Consider the following 20,151-nt stretch of genomic DNA (forward strand, 5'->3'; position numbering starts at 1 on the left):
ACCTCCTCCCTCCATTACCCCTCTTGGCTGCATCCGGCATGTGCCCTGCTCTCTTTCGGGGAGGAGCTGTTTCCCCTTGGGGAAACCCCAGAGGGGTCTGGGGCTGGACAGAGCCTGCCCACTCCACGGGAGTTGTTTCGGGAACCAAGCAACCTGCACCCATTTCCGTTCTCCCCCCAGGCTGTGGGAGGGAGGAAGGTCCGTGAGCTGGTGGGGGGGGAGGGGGGTGCTGTGGCTACTCACAGATCCAGAGGGTGGGGGTACTTCTCCTTCTCCGCGACCGGCAGCACGAAGTAGGGGACCACGGGCACCGTCCCAGTCTTGTCGCGGTAATGCTCGCGGTGCCGCTGGGAAAGCTGCCGGACACACAAGCGGCTCAGGACCAGGGTTCGGGCCCGGGACAGAGCTGCCTTTGCTGGCAAGGCAACCGAAGGGTTAAAATAATACCACTGCGATGGGAAAAGATAACCGGGTGGGCTGCATCCCTCCTTCCCCGGGCCGCCTTCGCCTCCGGATTGCCTGGTTCTTCGGGCAGGGCCCTCTCTTCCTCCCGGCGGCCCAAAGGCCCGGCCGGCTGCACGGCTGTAGACATGCCAGCTGTGCTTCTCGGCGCCCCGCCCGCCAGCGCCCTCTGCGCAGCATGTCCAGGGGAGCTGGGTGCCTGAGAACCCACCTCTGCGCGAGGCCGGGGAATTCGGCAGGGACAGCGGGAGCCGTTCCAGAGGCGAAGGGGGGAAACCACAGGGGGGAGCTCCAGTCCGGGGAACACGCCCCCTGTGCGATCAGAGACACGCCCAGGCCTGGGGGCGCGCCCACGGTCCCGTCCCTCCCCGTACCCTCTTCCTGGGCTTCACGTGCTTTCTTCTCCCAGGACGCCCCCTCCCTGCCCCAGCTCGCCCTCCTGTCCAGCCCGGAGCAAGCTCCAGGGCACTGTCTGCGTTCCGCTGTGCGGAGCAGTGGGGCGCCACGCGGGCTCCGCTCTCGTTCCTTCCCCCCGGCAGCTGCCAGGTCCTCTCTCAGGCAATTACGCAACGCCGGGCGCCTCCTCCAGTGCCCGCAGAGACGCCCGCGCTGTCCCCGCGGCAGGGGAGCCCTGCCCCTCCACGCCCACCCCGCCTTCCCTCTGCCGGCCGGCTCGTGAGCATGCCAACACTGAGAGCGCGACCTACGCCTCTCCCAATGGGGCTTGCTGGGGGTGGTCAAGGGCATCAGAGCGGCCAGGCTGGGTCAGCCCAAAGGTCCATGCAGCCCACAGCGGCCAATGCCCGGTGCTCCAGAGGGAGGGAACAGAGCCGGGAATCCTCATTGTGGTCAATTCCCAGCCTCCGACAGAGGCGAGGGCGCCCCTCCCTACTTGTAGTCAGGATTGGCTGGTCTGCTCCGCGGTGACACCCAATCGGCTGCCCGCGGGTGTGCTCACTGGCGTGGGCCATGCTGACTTGCCACCGCCGGCACCGAGAGAGCCCCAAAGGCCACAAACCGGATCGGGGTCGAACGCGCCCGGCCAGGTTCCTTGTGAAGGGACAGACAGTCAGAGCTGTCAGTAGGCCTACTGCACCGCTACACACACACACCCCCAACAACGGGCTCAGCTCACTCCTAAGTGCTCCACTTAGGAAGGAACAATCAGTTCCATACATTCATGTTAAAATTCGACACTTGTCAACAAGGACTTAACAAGACTTTGAACTTTCTCACCCATTACCAAGACAGTTTCCCCAATTATCACCTGTAATACCATTAACTCACAAACATCCCACTCTCCCTACCTTTAATATCAGCAATTCACAGACACTTACCTTCCTTCCTCCCCCTTCCCACCCCCCCGCATCCCCCTTCTGTTCTGCAATGTGATTTGTCCTTTTCATATTTGTTCATTTTTTTTTTAATTGTATCCTTTGGTATATATGGTTGTGACTACTTTCTTCCACTATTTGATCTGAGGAAGTGGGTCTGGCCCACGAAAGCTCATCATCATCTAATAAACCATCTTGTTAGTCTTTAAAGTGCTACATTGTCCTGCATTTTGTTCCATACATACAAGATGGGAAGCGACTGTCTAGGAAGGAGCATGGCAGAAAGGGATCTAGGGGTCATAGTGGACCACAAGTTGAATATGAGTCAACAGTGTGATGCTGTTGCAAAAAAAGCAAATATGATTCTAGGTTGTATCAACAGGTGTGTTGTAAGCAAAATTCGTGAAGTCATTCTGCCGCTCTACTCTGTACTAGTTAGGCCTCAGCTGGAGTACTGTGTCCAGTTCTGGGCGCCACATTTCAAGAAAGATGTGGAGAAATAGGAAAGGATACAGGGAAGAGCGACAAGAATGATTAAAGGTCTAGAGAACATGACCTATGAAGCCAGGCTTCATGAACTGGGCTTGTTTAGTTTGGAAAAAAGAAGATTAAGGGGGGACATGATAGCGGTTTTCAAATATCTAAGAGGGTGTCACAAGGAGGAAGGAGAAAATTTGTTCCTCTTGGTTTCTGAGGACAGGACAAGGAGTAATGGGCTTAAAGTGCAGCAGGGGAGGTTTAGATTGGACATTAGGAAAAAATTCCTAACTGTCAGGGTGGTCAAATATTGGAATAAATTGCCAAGGGAGGTGGTGGAATCTCCCTCCCTGGAGATATTTAAGAACAGGTTAGATAGACATCTGTCAGGGATGGTGTAGACGGAGCTTGGTCCTGCCTTGAAGGCGGGGGGGTTGGACTCGATGACCTCTTGAGGTCCCTTCCTGTCCTATTATTCTATGATTCTATGATTCAGACCGTGGGAGGCCCCACTTCCCCCTAGGCCGGACAGACTGCCCCCCGAGACCCTGCTATCCACAGGGACAAACAATTTACGTGGTGTGACGTAGTGGGGGGTACCTTGCTGGTTGCTATGTTGGGCAGTGGGTGGTGAGTGACCTCCGCTGGCTGTAGCATGGCCCAGCAGGGCAGGGGGTGAGTCATTATACAAAGAGGGTCTCTCAACCTGTCTGACCAGCTACCCCCCAGGGAGAGAAACAAAGGAAGGTGGATGCTGCCCCTGGCTGGGGGGCAGGGCTGGAAGGGATGGTCTTTAGTTTCAGTCTGGGAAGTAGGGGAGAAGGAGCTAAGGAGAGGGCTGGGATTGTAGGGCCCAGGCACCCCCCATCTCAAGGGGGGCACTGAGGCCTCTTAGCCCCAGTTCCTGTGACCAGATGACATCTGTGCTGTGCTGTGTCCTGGAGAAGCAATAAACTCCCTCTATTCTACTGGCTGGCGGAGTCTGTTCGTGCCATTTCGGGGGTGCAGGAGATGGGGAACCCCCAACGCGCCGTCACATGTGGCACTGCTGATGTGTCCAGTTGCCGCCCTCAGATGCCGCTTAGACCCACCCCTCACCCTGCACCTGGCGGTTGGATTAGAGCATCTCTCTCCATCACGCTGTCAGTCCAGACCCTTGCCTGACCCAGGGTCGGTGTCCGTGGGGAGCGGGTACCAAGGCCTGTCTCAGCGAGCTGGGGGGACCAAGTGCTTTTGACGTATGCTCAGGACCAGTGACTGCCCCACCCCTGGGCCTATTACCCAGTAGTGCTTTGCTCTCTCAGCCCTGTTGGTGCCATCTTCTGGGAGCTGGGGCCTGCCTCTTGCTCACAGCTTAGCTGTGCTTTAGATTAGCCCAGTGTTGTCCATTGTTAGCTAGTAGGGTTGCCAGATGGTTTAACCAAAAATACTGAACCCCCCCAGCCCCTCCCAAAAAAACAAAAAACACTGGGGAAAAAAATCTGTTGAGGGGAGAAAAAAAAAGAGGGGGGGAGAGACCACAGTCGTTGAGAAAAGGGGAAAAAAAGGACTCCAAGAGTTATTAAGCAAAAAAAAAAACCAAATAAAAAATGAAATCATAAAACAGCATTAAAACAGCAATGACCCCTTTCAGAGTGAGTGCAGTCAGAATAGGGAAAGGAACATGGGAGAGGTTGAGCACTAAGACCCAGAGGAGGCATTGCTTCCCCTTGGTCTTTAGGCTTTTTGCCAACAGCCATTTTGTTTTCTTGATCAAGCCAGAACACAGCTTCCCTGCAGAACCAGGTAAACAGGGGGTCTGGGAATGGGGGAATGGGAGTATCAGGGGCCATGGGGCTGGGCCCAGTTGCTGAGCACATCATAGGGTTGCCAGGTGTCCGGTATTTTCACCTCCTGGTGGGGAAAAAAAATCAGAAAATACCGGACATTTTGGATGTCTGATATTGTCTGCATTTTTTTACCGGACAGGCGGCAAAAATACCAGACTGTCTGGGTCAACACCAGACACCTGGCAACCCTATTAGCCAGGCCTCAGGTCTCACACCGGGCCTGTGCTACAGGGGCTTTTTGTTTCAGGCCCACATCTCACTCCGCTACCCAGCCTGTCTGATAGCCAGAGGATGGACCCAGCCACACGGATGTAGCCAGCACTTTTTGGAACCCAAGCTGCCTTCGCAGCCAGCAGTGGAAAAGACCATCTCAGTTTGGGAATGGGTGACGGGGGGGACCCTGTGGTGATTCCCGGTTCTGTTCACACCCTCTGGGGCCCCTGGCATTGGCCACTGTGGGCAGACAGGACACAGGGCCGGATGAACCTTTGGTCTGACCCCGTCTGGCTGCTCTCGTGTTGGTGGGTGGGCGCCAGAGGCCGAGGGCACTGACTGTGGCTTGTGGCTGATGGTGTAATTGTGCTAACTGCATCTTGGCTCAGTCCAGGGCATCTGCAAGGTGCCCCTCGCTGGGGCAGGTGGGTGGCGCCTACCCGCCGGCCTGCCCGCTTAGCTCAGGCGCTGTGTCCGAGCAGGCCCCGCGCCCTGCCGCGAGGAGCCCCTCCTCACCTTGTAAAACTCCTTCAGCTCCTCGGAGCGGTTGAAATCCAAGTTGAAGCGGGAGTAGGACGGGGCGTGCAGCCACCTGTCCCAGCCCCGTGCCCTGCAGCCCAGCACGAGGCCGGGGTCGGGCGAGAAGAGGGTGGGGAACTGGCCCCCTTTGCTGTAGGGGCAGCGGCTGGTCTCCATGGCAGCGCTGCGGAAATCCTGGAAGTATTTCATGGTGGTGTTCCCGTAGGTGTCCCCGAAGGAAAACACCGTGTTGGGGACATGCCCACGGTACCTACAGAAAAGACAGAAGCCGTGAGGCTGGGGGCACCCTGGGGACGGGACCCTCGTCTCTCCGTCTAAATGCACCGTGCGCGGCCGGGAGGGGCAGATGGCTCTGGTTTAGCTACATCAGAGAGGGCCCCAACCTACCCCCACTCAAAATCCCACCTAGGTCCTAGCTGAGAAAGCCAGGAGGAGGGGAGAGAGAGGCTCCTCTCAGGTCCGGGTGCCTCTGCTTACACCCTGAAACGGCGCCTTCCCCTCACCTTCCCATGCAGAGCGGCAGCTGGCCAGCTACAGGCGTGATGCCGAGGAAGGGAAGCCAGGAGGCCGGGAGCGCACGCGCTGGGCTGAGTCCCGTACACCGCCGCTAATTCTGGGTGGGTCCCACAGGAGCCTGCGTTGCGGAGCGTGGCCGTCAGTGGCCGATCTCTGACATTCGGGCCCCAGGCGGACACCTGGAATTAACGGGTACCTCGAAGTCCTTTATGCTCCCGTGTCTCCACGCCCCCGTCTGCAAAATGGGGCTAAGACCTGCCAGTGTCGAGGGGAGCTTGGGAGGGTCACAGAGACCAAGAGAGGAGCATTGGAGTGAGGGCATAGTCGACACTTGTCAACTGAAACATCACCAGGTTACACGCCCCAGGACTGATTGACCCTCCACGGCGCTGGCCGGGGGATGGAGCCGAGAGTCACCCCACTAGACATGAGCTCCACGCTTCATCAGCAGGGTAAGTCTGTAAGACCCGATCCTCAACCGGCGTGAACAGACCCAGCTCCTCAGAGCTACTGCGCTCATGTGCACCGGCTCACAGATTAGGTGCCGTTCCTGGTCGCTCTGGCAACGTTTGTAGCAGAAAACCGCACTGATAATAAGAGCTTAAAGAAGAGCAAGGATGCTGTAATAGATCCCCCTTGTCTCCTCCCCTCCCCCCCCCAAAAAAAGCCATTTCTGCTTCAGTGCGTCTGCAGCGAATGTGCACAAGTTGACATTATTCTCACACTGGCTCGTCGCGACGATTGCTCGGAATCGGTGTCACGGCTCCACTAGTACCCTCCGGCTTTCTGACTGCAGAGGGGGAGGGGTAGCTCAGTGGTTTGAGCATTGGCCTGCTAAACCCAGGGTTGTGAGTTCAATCCTTGCAGAGGCCATTTAGGGATTGGGGGCAAAAATTCATCAGGGCTGGTACTTGGTCCTGCTGAGAAGGCAGGGGACTGGACTCAATGACCTATCAAGGTCCCCTCCAGTTCTAGGAGATAGGCAATCTCCATTATTATTAACGTACAGGCTCGCGAAGGCCAAGAGGGCGAACTTGCGGCCGAGTCTCAGAGAGCGTGTTTTTATTCCCTGGCTTAGATTCCGCAAGGGGCTGGCTTGAACAGAGCACCTGCTTCTCTCTTTCACTGCGCTAATTCGAGGGGGAGGCGGAGGGGGATGGAATGTGGCTGCACCATAAAGATTTTCTGCACGTTGCCTCTAAAGAGCCTTTCCGATGGCGAAAAATGACCCAGTTTTGAGACGGCAACAATAAGATCCGGCCAGGTCCAGGTGCTGTTTGAAAGAACCACGCTTTACACACAGCTGAAAGACCTCGGAGAAGAGAGGGATCGATCCAATAACCACGGCTAGGAGTGGGGGGGAGGGCGGGGGGAGATGCAAAAGGGCCAAAGAGCCCTTGGATATGGTTTCCCCGCCAATTAGGCCCTGGGGGTGGGGGAGCGCACCTCGGGGGAACGTCGGGGGGAGGAGGGAGCAAAGGCTCCCCCACCCCCAGATAAATTATGGTCTGTGGGTGGGGAAGAAGGGAAGTAACCTGGCTCCGCCCCTTCGGCTTGAGGCCCCGCCCCTTCCGGCGTGGCCCCGGGTCACCTCAAACATTTCTGAAGTGGGCCCTGGCAAAAAATTCTTGCCCACCCCTGAGCTAGACAGTGCTTGGGCCTGCCACGGGGCAGGGGACTGGACTCGGCCTCGCGAGGTCCCTTCCAGTTCTCATGTGCTGGGTCCATGGCTCTGGGCCGGCACCGGGTACGTCTCACGCAGGCGGAGTCTGCCTGATGGAGGACGGCTGAAGAAAAGCCCTTCGGTTTCCTTGCAGCCGACTCCCGGCTAGGAGCCGGCCCGGAGCTGAGCGCCCGGAGCACTCCTGAGCCGCCGCGCCCTCCCTCCAGGAATGTTTGGGGCCCCCTCCAAGGAACAGCTGCTAAGAAAGAGCCCCCGAGTCTGCCTGCAGCCAGCGACCGTGCAAAGAAAGGCCTGCGGGCCAGGGAGCCGCCGCCCTGCAGCATCCGGGAGCTGCGTCAACCCTGTCAAATCCCAACCCGTCTCGCCGGCCTGAGGAACGGCACCGGTCCCCGCGCCAGGCCCCCATCTCCTCTGCCACCGGTCCCCGCGCCAGGCCCCCATCTCCTCTGCCACCGGTCCCCGCGCCAGGCCCCCATCTCCTCTCCTCCGGTCCCCGCGCCAGGCCCCCATCTCCTCTGCCACCGGTCCCCGCGCCAGGCCCCCATCTCCTCTGCCACCGGTCCCCGCGCCAGGCCCCCATCTCCTCTGCCACCGGTCCCCGCGCCAGGCCCCCATCTCCTCTGCCACCGGTCCCCGCGCCAGGCCCCCATCTCCTCTGCCACCGGTCCCCGCGCCAGGCCCCCATCTCCTCTGCCACCGGTCCCCGCGCCAGGCCCCCATCTCCTCTGCCACCGGTCCCCGCGCCAGGCCCCCATCTCCTCTGCCACCGGTCCCCGCGCCAGGCCCCCATCTCCTCTCCTCCGGTCCCCGCGCCAGGCCCCCATCTCCTCTGTCACCGGTCCCCGCGCCAGGCCCCCATCTCCTCTGCCACCGGTCGCCGCGCCAGGCCCCCATCTCCTCTGCCACCGGTCCCCGCGCCAGGCCCCCATCTCCTCTCCTCCGGTCCCCGCGCCAGGCCCCCATCTCCTCTGCCACCGGTCGCTGCGCCAGGACCCCATCTCCTCTGCCACCGGTCCCCGCGCCAGGCCCCCATCTCCTCTGCCACCGGTCCCCGCGCCAGGCCCCCATCTCCTCTGCCACCGGTCCCCGCGCCAGGCCCCCATCTCCTCTCCTCCGGTCCCCGCGCCAGGCCCCCATCTCCTCTCCTCCGGTCCCCGCGCCAGGCCCCCATCTCCTCTGCCACCGGTCCCCGCGCCAGGCCCCCATCTCCTCTGCCACCGGTCCCCGCGCCAGGCCCCCATCTCCTCTGCCACCGGTCCCCGCGCCAGGCCCCCATCTCCTCTCCACCGATCCCCGCGCCAGGCCCCCATCTCCTCTGCCACCGGTCCCCGCGCCAGGCCCCCATCTCCTCTCCTCCGGTCCCCGCGCCAGGCCCCCATCTCCTCTCCTCCGGTCCCCGCGCCAGGCCCCCATCTCCTCTGCCACCGGTCCCCGCGCCAGGCCCCCATCTCCTCTCCTCCGGTCCCCGCGCCAGGCCCCCATCTCCTCTGCCACCGGTCCCCGCGCCAGGCCCCCATCTCCTCTGCCACCGGTCCCCGCGCCAGGCCCCCATCTCCTCTCCTCCGGTCCCCGCGCCAGGCCCCCATCTCCTCTGCCACCGGTCCCCGCGCCAGGCCCCCATCTCCTCTGCCACCGGTCCCCGCGCCAGGCCCCCATCTCCTCTCCACCGGTCCCCGCGCCAGGCCCCCATCTCCTCTGCCACCGGTCCCCGCGCCAGGCCCCCATCTCCTCTCCACCGATCCCCGCGCCAGGCCCCCATCTCCTCTGTCACCGGTCCCCGCGCCAGGCCCCCATCTCCTCTGTCACCGGTCCCCGCGCCAGGCCCCCATCTCCTCTGCCACCGGTCCCCGCGCCAGGCCCCCATCTCCTCTGCCACCGGTCCCCGCGCCAGGCCCCCATCTCCTCTGCCACCGGTCCCCGCGCCAGGCCCCCATCTCCTCTGCCACCGGTCCCCGCGCCAGGCCCCCATCTCCTCTGTCACCGGTCCCCGCGCCAGGCCCCCATCCCCTCTGCCACCGGTCCCCGCGCCAGGCCCCCATCTCCTCTGCCACCGGTCCCCGCGCCAGGCCCCCATCTCCTCTGCCACCGGTCCCCGCGCCAGGCCCCCATCTCCTCTGCCACCGGTCCCCGCGCCAGGCCCCCATCTCCTCTGCCACCGGTCCCCGCGCCAGGCCCCCATCTCCTCTGCCACCGGTCCCCGCGCCAGGCCCCCATCTCCTCTCCTCCGGTCCCCGCGCCAGGCCCCCATCTCCTCTGCCACCGGTCCCCGCGCCAGGCCCCCATCTCCTCTCCTCCGGTCCCCGCGCCAGGCCCCCATCTCATCTGCCACCGGTCCCCGCGCCAGGCCCCCATCTCCTCTGCCACCGGTCCCCGCGCCAGGCCCCCATCTCCTCTGCCACCGGTCCCCGCGCCAGGCCCCCATCTCCTCTCCTCCGGTCCCCGCGCCAGGCCCCCATCTCCTCTGCCACCGGTCCCCGCGCCAGGCCCCCATCTCCTCTGCCACCGGTCCCCGCGCCAGGCCCCCATCTCCTCTGCCACCGGTCCCCGCGCCAGGCCCCCATCTCCTCTGCCACCGGTCCCCGCGCCAGGCCCCCATCTCCTCTGCCACCGGTCCCCGCGCCAGGCCCCCATCTCCTCTGCCACCGGTCGCCGCGCCAGGCCCCCATCTCCTCTGCCACCGGTCCCCGCGCCAGGCCCCCATCTCCTCTCCTCCGGTCCCCGCGCCAGGCCCCCATCTCCTCTGCCACCGGTCCCCGCGCCAGGCCCCCATCTCCTCTGCCACCGGTCCCCGCGCCAGGCCCCCATCTCCTCTGCCACCGGTCGCCGCGCCAGGCCCCCATCTCCTCTGCCACCGGTCCCCGCGCCAGGCCCCCAGCTCCTCTCCTCCGGTCCCCGCGCCAGGCCCCCATCTCCTCTGCCACCGGTCCCCGCGCCAGGCCCCCATCTCCTCTCCTCCGGTCCCCGCGCCAGGCCCCCATCTCCTCTGCCACCGGTCCCCGCGCCAGGCCCCCATCTCCTCTGCCACCGGTCCCCGCGCCAGGCCCCCATCTCCTCTGCCACCGGTCCCCGCGCCAGGCCCCCATCTCCTCTGTCACCGGTCCCCGCGCCAGGCCCCCATCTCCTCTGCCACCGGTCCCCGCGCCAGGCCCCCATCTCCTCTCCTCCGGTCCCCGCGCCAGGCCCCCATCTCCTCTGCCACCGGTCGCTGCGCCAGGCCCCCATCTCCTCTGCCACCGGTCCCCGCGCCAGGCCCCCATCTCCTCTCCTCCGGTCCCCGCGCCAGGCCCCCATCTCCTCTGCCACCGGTCCCCGCGCCAGGCCCCCATCTCCTCTGCCACCGGTCCCCGCGCCAGGCCCCCATCTCCTCTGCCACCGGTCCCCGCGCCAGGCCCCCATCTCCTCTGCCACCGGTCCCCGCGCCAGGCCCCCATCTCCTCTGCCACCGGTCCCCGCGCCAGGCCCCCATCTCCTCTGCCACCGGTCCCCGCGCCAGGCCCCCATCTCCTCTCCTCCGGTCCCCGCGCCACGCCCCCATCTCCTCTGCCACCGGTCCCCGCGCCAGGCCCCCATCTCCTCTGCCACCGGTCCCCGCGCCAGGCCCCCATCTCCTCTGCCACCGGTCCCCGCGCCAGGCCCCCATCTCCTCTCCTCCGGTCCCCGCGCCACGCCCCCATCTCCTCTGCCACCGGTCCCCGCGCCAGGCCCCCATCTCCTCTGCCACCGGTCCCCGCGCCAGGCCCCCATCTCCTCTCCACCGGTCCCCGCGCCAGGCCCCCATCTCCTCTGCCACCGGTCCCCGCGCCAGGCCCCCATCTCCTCTGCCACCGGCCCCCGCGCCAGGCCCCCATCTCCTCTCCTCCGGTCCCCGCGCCAGGCCCCCATCTCCTCTGCCACCGGTCCCCGCGCCAGGCCCCCATCTCCTCTGCCACCGGTCCCCGCGCCAGGCCCCCATCTCCTCTGCCACCGGTCCCCGCGCCAGGCCCCCATCTCCTCTCCTCCGGTCCCCGCGCCAGGCCCCCATCACCTCTCCACCGGTCCCCGCGCCAGGCCCCCATCTCCTCTGCCACCGGTCCCCGCGCCAGGCCCCCATCTCCTCTGCCACCGGTCCCCGCGCCAGGCCCCCATCTCCTCTGCCACCGGTCCCCGCGCCAGGCCCCCATCTCCTCTCCTCCGGTCCCCGCGCCAGGCCCCCATCTCCTCTGCCACCGGTCCCCGCGCCAGGCCCCCATCTCCTCTGCCACCGGTCCCCGCGCCAGGCCCCCATCTCCTCTGTCACCGGTCCCCGCGCCAGGCCCCCATCTCCTCTGCCACCGGTCCCCGCGCCAGGCCCCCATCTCCTCTGCCACCGGTCCCCGCGCCAGGCCCCCATCTCCTCTGCCACCGATCCCCGCGCCAGGCCCCCATCTCCTCTGCCACCGGTCCCCGCGCCAGACCCCCATCTCCTCTGCCACCGGTCCCCGCGCCAGGCCCCCATCTCCTCTGCCACCGGTCCCCGCGCCAGGCCCCCATCTCCTCTGCCACCGGTCCCCGCGCCAGGCCCCCATCTCCTCTGCCACCGGTCCCCGCGCCACGCCCCCATCCCCTCTGCCACCGGTCCCCGCGCCAGGCCCCCATCCCCTCTGCCACCGGTCCCCGCGCCACGCCCCCATCCCCTCTGCCACCGGTCCCCGCGCCAGGCCCCCATCTCCTCTGCCACCGATCCCCGCGCCAGGCCCCCATCTCCTCTGCCACCGGTCCCCGCGCCACGCCCCCATCTCCTCTGCCACCGGTCCCCGCGCCAGGCCCCCATCTCCTCTGCCACCGGTCCCCGCGCCAGGCCCCCATCTCCTCTGTCACCGGTCCCCGCGCCAGGCCCCCATCTCCTCTGCCACCGGTCCCCGCGCCAGGCCCCCATCTCCTCTGTCACCGGTCCCCGCGCCAGGCCCCCATCTCCTCTGCCACCGGTCGCCGCGCCAGGCCCCCATCTCCTCTGCCACCGGTCCCCGCGCCAGGCCCCCATCTCCTCTCCTCCGGTCCCCGCGCCAGGCCCCCATCTCCTCTGCCACCGGTCCCCGCGCCAGGCCCCCATCTCCTCTGCCACCGGTCCCCGCGCCAGGCCCCCATCTCCTCTGCCACCGGTCCCCGCGCCAGGCCCCCATCTCCTCTGCCACCGGTCCCCGCGCCACGCCCCCATCTCCTCTGCCACCGGTCCCCGCGCCAGGCCCCCATCCCCTCTGCCACCGATCCCCGCGCCAGGCCCCCATCTCCTCTGCCACCGATCCCCGCGCCAGGCCCCCATCTCCTCTGCCACCGGTCCCCGCGCCACGCCCCCATCTCCTCTGCCACCGGTCCCCGCGCCAGGCCCCCATCTCCTCTGCCACCGGTCCCCGCGCCAGGCCCCCATCCCCTCTGCCACCGGTCCCCGCGCCAGGCCCCCATCTCCTCTGCCACCGGTCGCCGCGCCAGGCCCCCATCCCCTCTGCCACCGGTCCCCGCGCCAGGCCCCCATCTCCTCTGCCACCGGTCCCCGCGCCAGGCCCCCATCTCCTCTGCCACCGGTCCCCGCGCCAGGCCCCCATCTCCTCTGCCACCGGTCCCCGCGCCAGGCCCCCATCTCCTCTGCCACCGGTCCCCGCGCCAGGCCCCCATCTCCTCTGCCACCGGTCCCCGCGCCAGGCCCCCATCTCCTCTCCACTGGTCCCCGCGCCAGGCCCCCATCTTCTCTGCCACCGGTCCCCGCGCCAGGCCCCCATCTCCTCTCCACTGGTCCCCGCGCCAGGCCCCCATCTTCTCTGCCACCGGTCCCCGCGCCAGGCCCCCATCTCCTCTGCCACCGGTCCCCGCGCCAGACCCCCATTTCCTCTGCCACCGGTCCCCGTGCCAGGCCCCCATCTCCTCTGCCACTGGTCCCCGCGCCAGGCCCCCATCTCCTCTCCACCGGTCCCCGTGCCAGGCCCCCATCTCCTCTCCACCGGTCCCCGTGCCAGGCCCCCATCTCCTCTGACACCGGTCCCCGTGCCAGGCCCCCATCTCCTCTGACACCGGTCCCCGCGCCAGGCCCCCATCTCCTCTGTCACCGGTCCCCGCGCCAGGCCCCCATCTCCTCTCCACCGGTCCCGGCGCCAGGCCCCCATCTCCTCTGCCACCGGTCCCGGCGCCAGGCCCCCATCTCCTCTGCCACCGGTCCCCGCGCCAGGCCCCCATCTCCTCTGCCACCGGTCCCCGCGCCAGGCCCCCATCTCCTCTGCCACCGGTCCCCGCGCCAGGCCCCCATCTCCTCTGCCACCGGTCCCCGCGCCAGGCCCCCATCTCCTCTCCACTGGTCCCCGCGCCAGGCCCCCATCTTCTCTGCCACCGGTCCCCGCGCCAGACCCCCATCTCCTCTCCACTGGTCCCCGCGCCAGGCCCCCATCTTCTCTGCCACCGGTCCCCGCGCCAGGCCCCCATCTTCTCTGCCACCGGTCCCCGCGCCAGACCCCCATTTCCTCTGCCACCGGTCCCCGCGCCAGGCCCCCATCTCCTCTGCCACTGGTCCCCGCGCCAGGCCCCCATCTCCTCTCCACCGGTCCCCGTGCCAGGCCCCCATCTCCTCTGCCACCGGTCCCCGTGCCAGGCCCCCATCTCCTCTGACACCGGTCCCCGCGCCAGGCCCCCATCTCCTCTGCCACCGGTCCCCGCGCCAGGCCCCCATCTCCTCTGCCACCGGTCCCCGCGCCAGGCCCCCATCTCCTCTGCCACCGGTCCCCGCGCCAGGCCCCCATCTCCTCTGCCACCGGTCCCCGCGCCAGGCCCCCATCTCCTCTGCCACCGGTCCCCGCGCCAGGCCCCCATCTCCTCTGTCACCGGTCCCCGCGCCAGGCCCCCATCTCCTCTCCACCGGTCCCGGCGCCAGGCCCCCATCTCCTCTGCCACCGGTCCCCGCGCCAGGCCCCCATCTCCTCTGCCACCGGTCCCCGCGCCAGGCCCCCATCTCCTCTGCCACCGGTCCCCGCGCCAGGCCCCCATCTCCTCTGCCACCGGTCCCCGCGCCAGGCCCCCATCTCCTCTGCCACCGGTCCCCGCGCCAGGCCCCCATCTCCTCTGCCACCGGTCCCCGCGCCAGGCCCCCATCTCCTCTGCCACCGGTGCCGGCGCCAGGCCCCCATCTCCTCTGCCACCGGTCCCCGCGCCAGGCCCCCATCTCCTCTGCCACCGGTCCCCGCGCCAGGCCCCCATCTCCTCTGCCACCGGTCCCCGCGCCAGGCCCCCATCTCCTCTGCCACCGGTCCCCGCGCCAGGCCCCCATCTCCTCTGCCACCGGTCCCCGCGCCAGGCCCCCATCTCCTCTGCCACCGGTCCCCGCGCCAGGCCCCCATCCCCTCTGCCACCGGTCCCCGCGCCAGGCCCCCATCTCCTCTGCCACCGGTCCCCGCGCCAGGCCCCCATCTCCTCTGCCACCGGTCCCCGCGCCAGGCCCCCATCCCCTCTGCCACCGGTCCCCGCGCCAGGCCCCCATCTCCTCTGCCACCGGTCCCCGCGCCAGGCCCCCATCTCCTCTGCCACCGGTCCCCGCGCCAGGCCCCCATCCCCTCTGCCACCGGTCCCCGCGCCAGGCCCCCATCTCCTCTGCCACCGGTCCCCGCGCCAGGCCCCCATCTCCTCTGCCACCGGTCCCCGCGCCAGGCCCCCATCTCCTCTGCCACCGGTCCCCGCGCCAGGCCCCCATCTCCTCTGCCACCGGTCCCCGCGCCAGGCCCCCATCTCCTCTGCCACCGGTCCCCGCGCCAGGCCCCCATCTCCTCTGCCACCGGTCCCCGCGCCAGGCCCCCATCTCCTCTGCCACCGGTCCCCGCGCCAGGCCCCCATCTCCTCTGCCACCGGTCCCCGCGCCAGGCCCCCATCTCCTCTGCCACCGGTCCCCACGCCAGGCCCCCATCTCCTCTGCCACCGGTCCCCGCGCCAGGCCCCCATCTCCTCTCCACTGGTCCCCGCGCCAGGCCCCCATCTCCTCTCCACTGGTCCCCGCGCCAGACCCCCATCTCCTCTGCCACCGGTCCCCGCGCCAGGCCCCCATCTCCTCTGCCACCGGTCCCCGCGCCAGGCCCCCATCTCCTCTGCCACCGGTCCCCGCGCCAGGCCCCCATCTCCTCTGCCACCGGTCCCTGCGCCAGGCCCCCATCTCCTCTGCCACCGGTCCCGGCGCCAGGCCCCCATCTCCTCTCCATCGGGCTCCGGAGCCTGGAGGGGGTTGGGAAAGTCCCGTCTGTGTCCCGGGAGAGGTGGGTTTGCTCCTCAACAGCTTTGGTCCTGAAAACAGCTCGACCCATTCGCCTGACACGTAGAAACGCCCCCTCCCGCCCCCCCGCCAAGAACCAACGTGCTCGAAAGGGGAGACGGAGCCCAGGCAAACAGGGGTGCCCCGTTGCCTGCTCCTGTGACGGAGAAACCACAACGGCCTGAGATCGGGAGTCCAGGGCCTGAGCACCACTCCAAGGCCAGCCTCGGAGAAACAGGGACGGGCAGCAGGTGGAGACGGGCAGAGAGGAGGGAAACGCGGGGCCACCGGGGGCCCCGCTCGGCCGCTAGGGGACCGGGGAGGAAGGAAGAGCAGAAACTCCTCTGATTTCCCCGGGGAAAGGCTGGTCCAGGCCTCACTGAAGATATAAAGCATGGTGCCAGGTCCTATGTAGCCCCCTTTGCCCCAGGCCTCACCCCCACCCAGCCCTGCTCGGCTCCCCCCCACTCCACCTGTGCCCCCAAGCACTGCCTGGTTCCCCCCCCACTCCACCTCTGCCCCCCTACACCACTCGGCTCCCCCCCACTCCACCTGTGCCCCCAAGCACTGCCTGGTTCCCCCCCCCACTCCACCTCTGCCCCCTACACCGCTCGGCTCCCCCCCACTCCACCTGTGCCCCCAAGCACTGCCTGGTTCCCCCCCCACTCCACCTCTGCCCCCCTACAACACTCGGCTCCCCCCCACTCCACCTCTGCCCCCCTATACCGCTCGACTCCCCTCCCTACTCCACCTCTCCCCCCTACACTGCTCGGCTCCCCCCCACTCCACCTTTGCCCCCCTACACCGCTCAGCTCCCCCCCACTCCACCTCTGCCCCCCTACACCGCTCAGCTCCCCCCCACTCCACCTCTGCCCCCCTACACCGCTCGGCTCCCCCCCACTCCACCTCTGCCCCCCTACACCGCTCAGCTCCCCCCCACTCCACCTCTGCCCCCCTACACCGCTCAGCTCCCCCCCACTCCACCTCTGCCCCCCTACACCGCTCGGCTCCCCCCCACTCCACCTCTGCCCCCCTACACCGCTCAGCTCCCCCCCACTCCACCTCTGCCCCCCTACACCACTCAGCTCCCCCCCACTCCACCTCTGCTCCCCTACACCGCTCAGCTCCCCCCCACTCCACCTGTGCCCCCCTACCACACTCGGCTCCCCCCCACTCCACCTCTGCCCCCTACACCGCTCGACTCCCGCCCACTCCACCTCTGCCCCCCTACCACACTCGGCTCCCCCCCACTCCACCTGTGCCCCCCTACACCGCTCGACTCCCGCCCACTCCACCTCTGCCCCCCTACACCACTCGGCTCCCCCCCACTCCACCTCTGCCCCCCTACACCACTCGGCTCCCCCCCACTCCACCTGTGCCCCCCTACACCGCTCGGCTCCCCCCCACTCCACCTTTGCCCCCCTACACCACTCGGCTGGCTGGTCCCTCAATTCCCGTAGCTCCTGCTGCTGCTGGTGAGTGCAGGGGGCAGCTCCAGCGGCTGCTGGCACCGGGCACCAGCCAGTAATCTCCCAGGGGCTCTGCCAATACACAGGGCCCGGGGCAGCTGCCCCATGGACTCAGAGAACAGGGGTGGCCACGCTTGCTGGCCGACCGAGCTCTACGACAACCTTCAGGAGCTCTAGAGCCAGCACACAGCTGCCGGGAGTCGGGGCTCCGGGACACTGGCAGACCTCTGCTGGGGCTCCGGGTTTTGGTCCCATTCTTGCCGAAGTCTCTTCAGCGGGTTGTCCTGTGGGGCGGAAGCCGGCAGGCCCCCATTCCGGCTGGGCGGAACCTGTTGCAAGGTCCCGAGCTCCCCTCACCCCCACACCGTCCGGTAGGTGGAGAGTGGGGGAGAGGAGGCCTGGACATGTGTGGGCACCTCTAAGCTCCCAGGCTAAAAGCAGGTGAGCTACTTTCAAGGCCAGGTAAGAGACGACCATGGAGGGGGTTTGAAACACCGCTCGCTTGCTCAGCCCGTGCGGTCTGTATCGTATCACTCGAAGGAAATAGTCAGGAGGAACCGGGACAGCCCGCTGCAGTTGTTTTCTGCACAAAGGCACCTCCGACTCGTGCCGTCTCGTTAAGAACCAAACATGGGATTTGAGCATCGTTACCCGAGCCCTGTTCTGTACTCTCCAACTGGGGCCGTAGGCCTGGCCGCTGTTCCAGACAGGATCCTGGGCCGGAGAGACGCTGGCGTGACCCAGTGTGGCCGGATTGACGAAACCCGATTGATCTAGGGACAGTCTGAACCCGGAGAGCTCTCAGACGTCGTCCTGAAATCAGACACCGCCAAACTGGCCCTGCTAAGGAGCCCTGAGCTCCAGATGAAGGAAACCTGCAAGTTGCAAGGACTTCCAAGGACAGGGATTAAACTCTCCAGGAATGAAAAGCTTTGGCCACTAGACAGGTCAATGTAGTTGAGAAGTTAGAGGCACCAAACACAGGAGCTGCAACACCCGCTGTTCTACCGCAACCATCTCTTGGTCTCTGTGCCCTGGCAGGGTTTCGCATTGTTGTAGGTGCCTAAGACTGGACCAAGATTAGGGTCTACTCACAACTTAACCAATGGCTTCCTGATGGCCCTTTTAATAATGGAGATGCCTATCTCCTAGAACTGGAAGGGACCTTGAAAGGTCATTGAGTGCATCCCCCTGCCTTCACAGCAGGACCAAGTACCATCCCTGACAAATTTTTGCCCCAAATCCCTGAATGGCCTCTGCAAGGATTGAACTCCCAACCCTGGGTTTAGCAGGCTAATGCTCAAACCACTGAGCTGCCCCTCCTTCCCTGTGCTACACCTGTGCTGAATGGCTGTAAAGTGCCACTTTGAGACCTGCCCATGGTTGCAAAGCACTTGGAAGCCAACCATTGGTTTGTTTCTAGTACGGTTGTGCCATGAGACCCCACTGAAATTAGTCCGTGGATGGAGCAGGCTCTGTAACTGCAGGATGCTGATAATTGGCGACCAGACCACTCATCTGCATGGGCAACGTGGCTAAACGATGGTTGCCAAGTCAACCAGAGCGGCAATTATCTCCTGACGTTGATAGGCTTCAAATCTCCACCCGCACATTTTGGCATCTTGACTCTCCTTGGGACTGGTCTGGAGCTATGTGAAAGCCACTGGCGGGGCGGGCGCCTCATTTTCTGCTCCCACTATGAGAGGGGCGCCTCGGGAAGAGCAGCCGAACATGGACTCGTGCAGAGCTGTCCATTCGCGGAGGGAGCCAGGGTCCGGGGGCAGGCACGGCGTGAAATCATGACCCCCCCTGTCTGCCCCCACCCTCTCACACTTCTCACACACTGGGGCACTGGAGCCTCGCACGTACCTGCTCCCCCTCCCACCCAGCACTTTCGGAGTGCGCAAATCCCCTGGTTCGTGCTCCGTCCCCTCCCCGCACCTTCCCCTCCCTCCCAGAGCTGGAACACCACGAATCAGCTGTTCGCAGCATTCCGGCTCGCCAGCTGTTCGCAGCATTCCGGCTCGCCAGCTGTTCGCAGCATTCCGGCTGTTGGGCTACCTCTGGACCGCAGCGCTTTTCTGGGATACCGGAAGTATCCAGGAAAAGCAACGCCATGTCCAAGGAAGGTGTCCGCGTTTTCGAACATTGTGTATCTTTTTCCGATTTAACAGTGCAGTCTAGACGTAGCCCTGCAGGGAGGGAGAGGAGCAGGGATGGAGCATGAATCAGGCAATTTGCGTCGCCCTCTGAAAGAGCTTGGAGGGAGGGGAGAGTGCAGGGCTGTGTGAGAGGCGTGTGGGGGAGAGGAGCCGCCAGGGCATCCGTGGGCTGCAGATGGAGCCCCAGTAGGTTGTATGGGGCCCATGGGTGGCAGGCTGCCCACCACGGCTCTGATCCCTTTAATCTGGATGGAAATGTCCCCAGCACGGAGGCATTCGCCACTTCCCTTGGGATTCTGCAGCCCAAGAGCTGAATTTCCCACCTTCTACTTTCCCCTCACTTCTCCTCTGCCTGCCCCAGGCCATCTTGCTCCCTCCTTGGTGTCTGACAGTCCTCAGCTGCCTGCCGAGGCTCACGTCCCTGGTGAGCTGTCACGCAGCCAAGCTAAGCAGACGGTGCTCTTTGGTCTTTCCCACTCAGCCTGCTACCTGCTGAGCCTTTCCCATCCCGGCAAGCCGAGTTCAGAGAGACTCTCCGGGCCCAGCACAGCTGAAAGGGCGCCCGAGGGGACGAAGAAATAGACCAGCACTCTGAGTTCCTGTTTCAAGACAAGGCCTAATTACAATCTCGTTTTCCGTTATTATCCGGGGACAAAACCAGGCTACGTGGTGGTGGAACGGTTTTCAAGGCACAGGTTGGGGCTCCCTGGTCCAGTACCCTCCTGACCTGTTCAGCCCTGAAGCAGGGGATTCGCTAGACCATGCTTGCTGCTCCGCTCCCGGCCCCAGCTTGGCGTAGTGGGGGGGCTGTCTGCTCTTTGACCTGGGTCCCCCTGAGTTGGGATGGGAGATTCTCACTGACTCTCCCAAATGTGGATTAACCCAGACACCCCGGCTCAGCCTCCCAGAGAGGGAGACAAAGGGAGGGCGAGACCAGCACCTGGCTGGGGGGCAGGGCTGGAAGAGAGTTTTAGTTTCTGTCTGGGATCATGGAGGAAGCAGCCTAAGCAAGGGGCTGGGATTTAGGGGGCCAGTCTCCCCCATTGCAAGGGGGACTGAGGCATCCTAGGCCTGCCCTGGAACCAGATGACATCTGTGCTGTGCTGCATCCTGGAGAAGCAATAAACCACCTCTATTCTACTGGCTGGTGGAGTCTGTTCGTGCCACTATGGGGGTGCAGGAGGCAGGGGGATCCCAACGTGCCGCCACACCAGGGAACTGTGACTCTGCTG

General features: G+C 65.9%; 1 protein-coding gene across 2 annotated transcripts in view; it reads right to left on the bottom strand.

The window, feature by feature from the left end:
* Positions 1-20,151, bottom strand: part of CIMIP2C (ciliary microtubule inner protein 2C) — a 45,697-nt gene that overhangs the window by 18,266 nt on the left and 7,280 nt on the right. The window contains exons 1-3 of one of the 2 annotated variants that reach the window (XM_075925970.2): positions 5,359-5,494; positions 4,832-5,105; positions 244-356 (exon numbers count right to left, since the gene is read on the bottom strand). In XM_075925970.2, coding sequence (XP_075782085.1) covers positions 244-356; positions 4,832-5,105; positions 5,359-5,366 — 395 coding nt within the window. In that variant the 5' untranslated portion in view covers positions 5,367-5,494. Of the gene's footprint in view, positions 1-243; positions 357-4,831; positions 5,106-5,358; positions 5,495-20,151 lie in introns of those variants that run through there. The other variant, XM_089776979.1, reaches the window with a different exon arrangement.

The sequence above is a fragment of the Pelodiscus sinensis genome, chromosome 3 (assembly GCF_052426305.1).
Source record: "Pelodiscus sinensis isolate ZL-2025 chromosome 3, ASM5242630v1, whole genome shotgun sequence".
Lineage (NCBI taxonomy): Eukaryota > Metazoa > Chordata > Testudines > Trionychidae > Pelodiscus > Pelodiscus sinensis.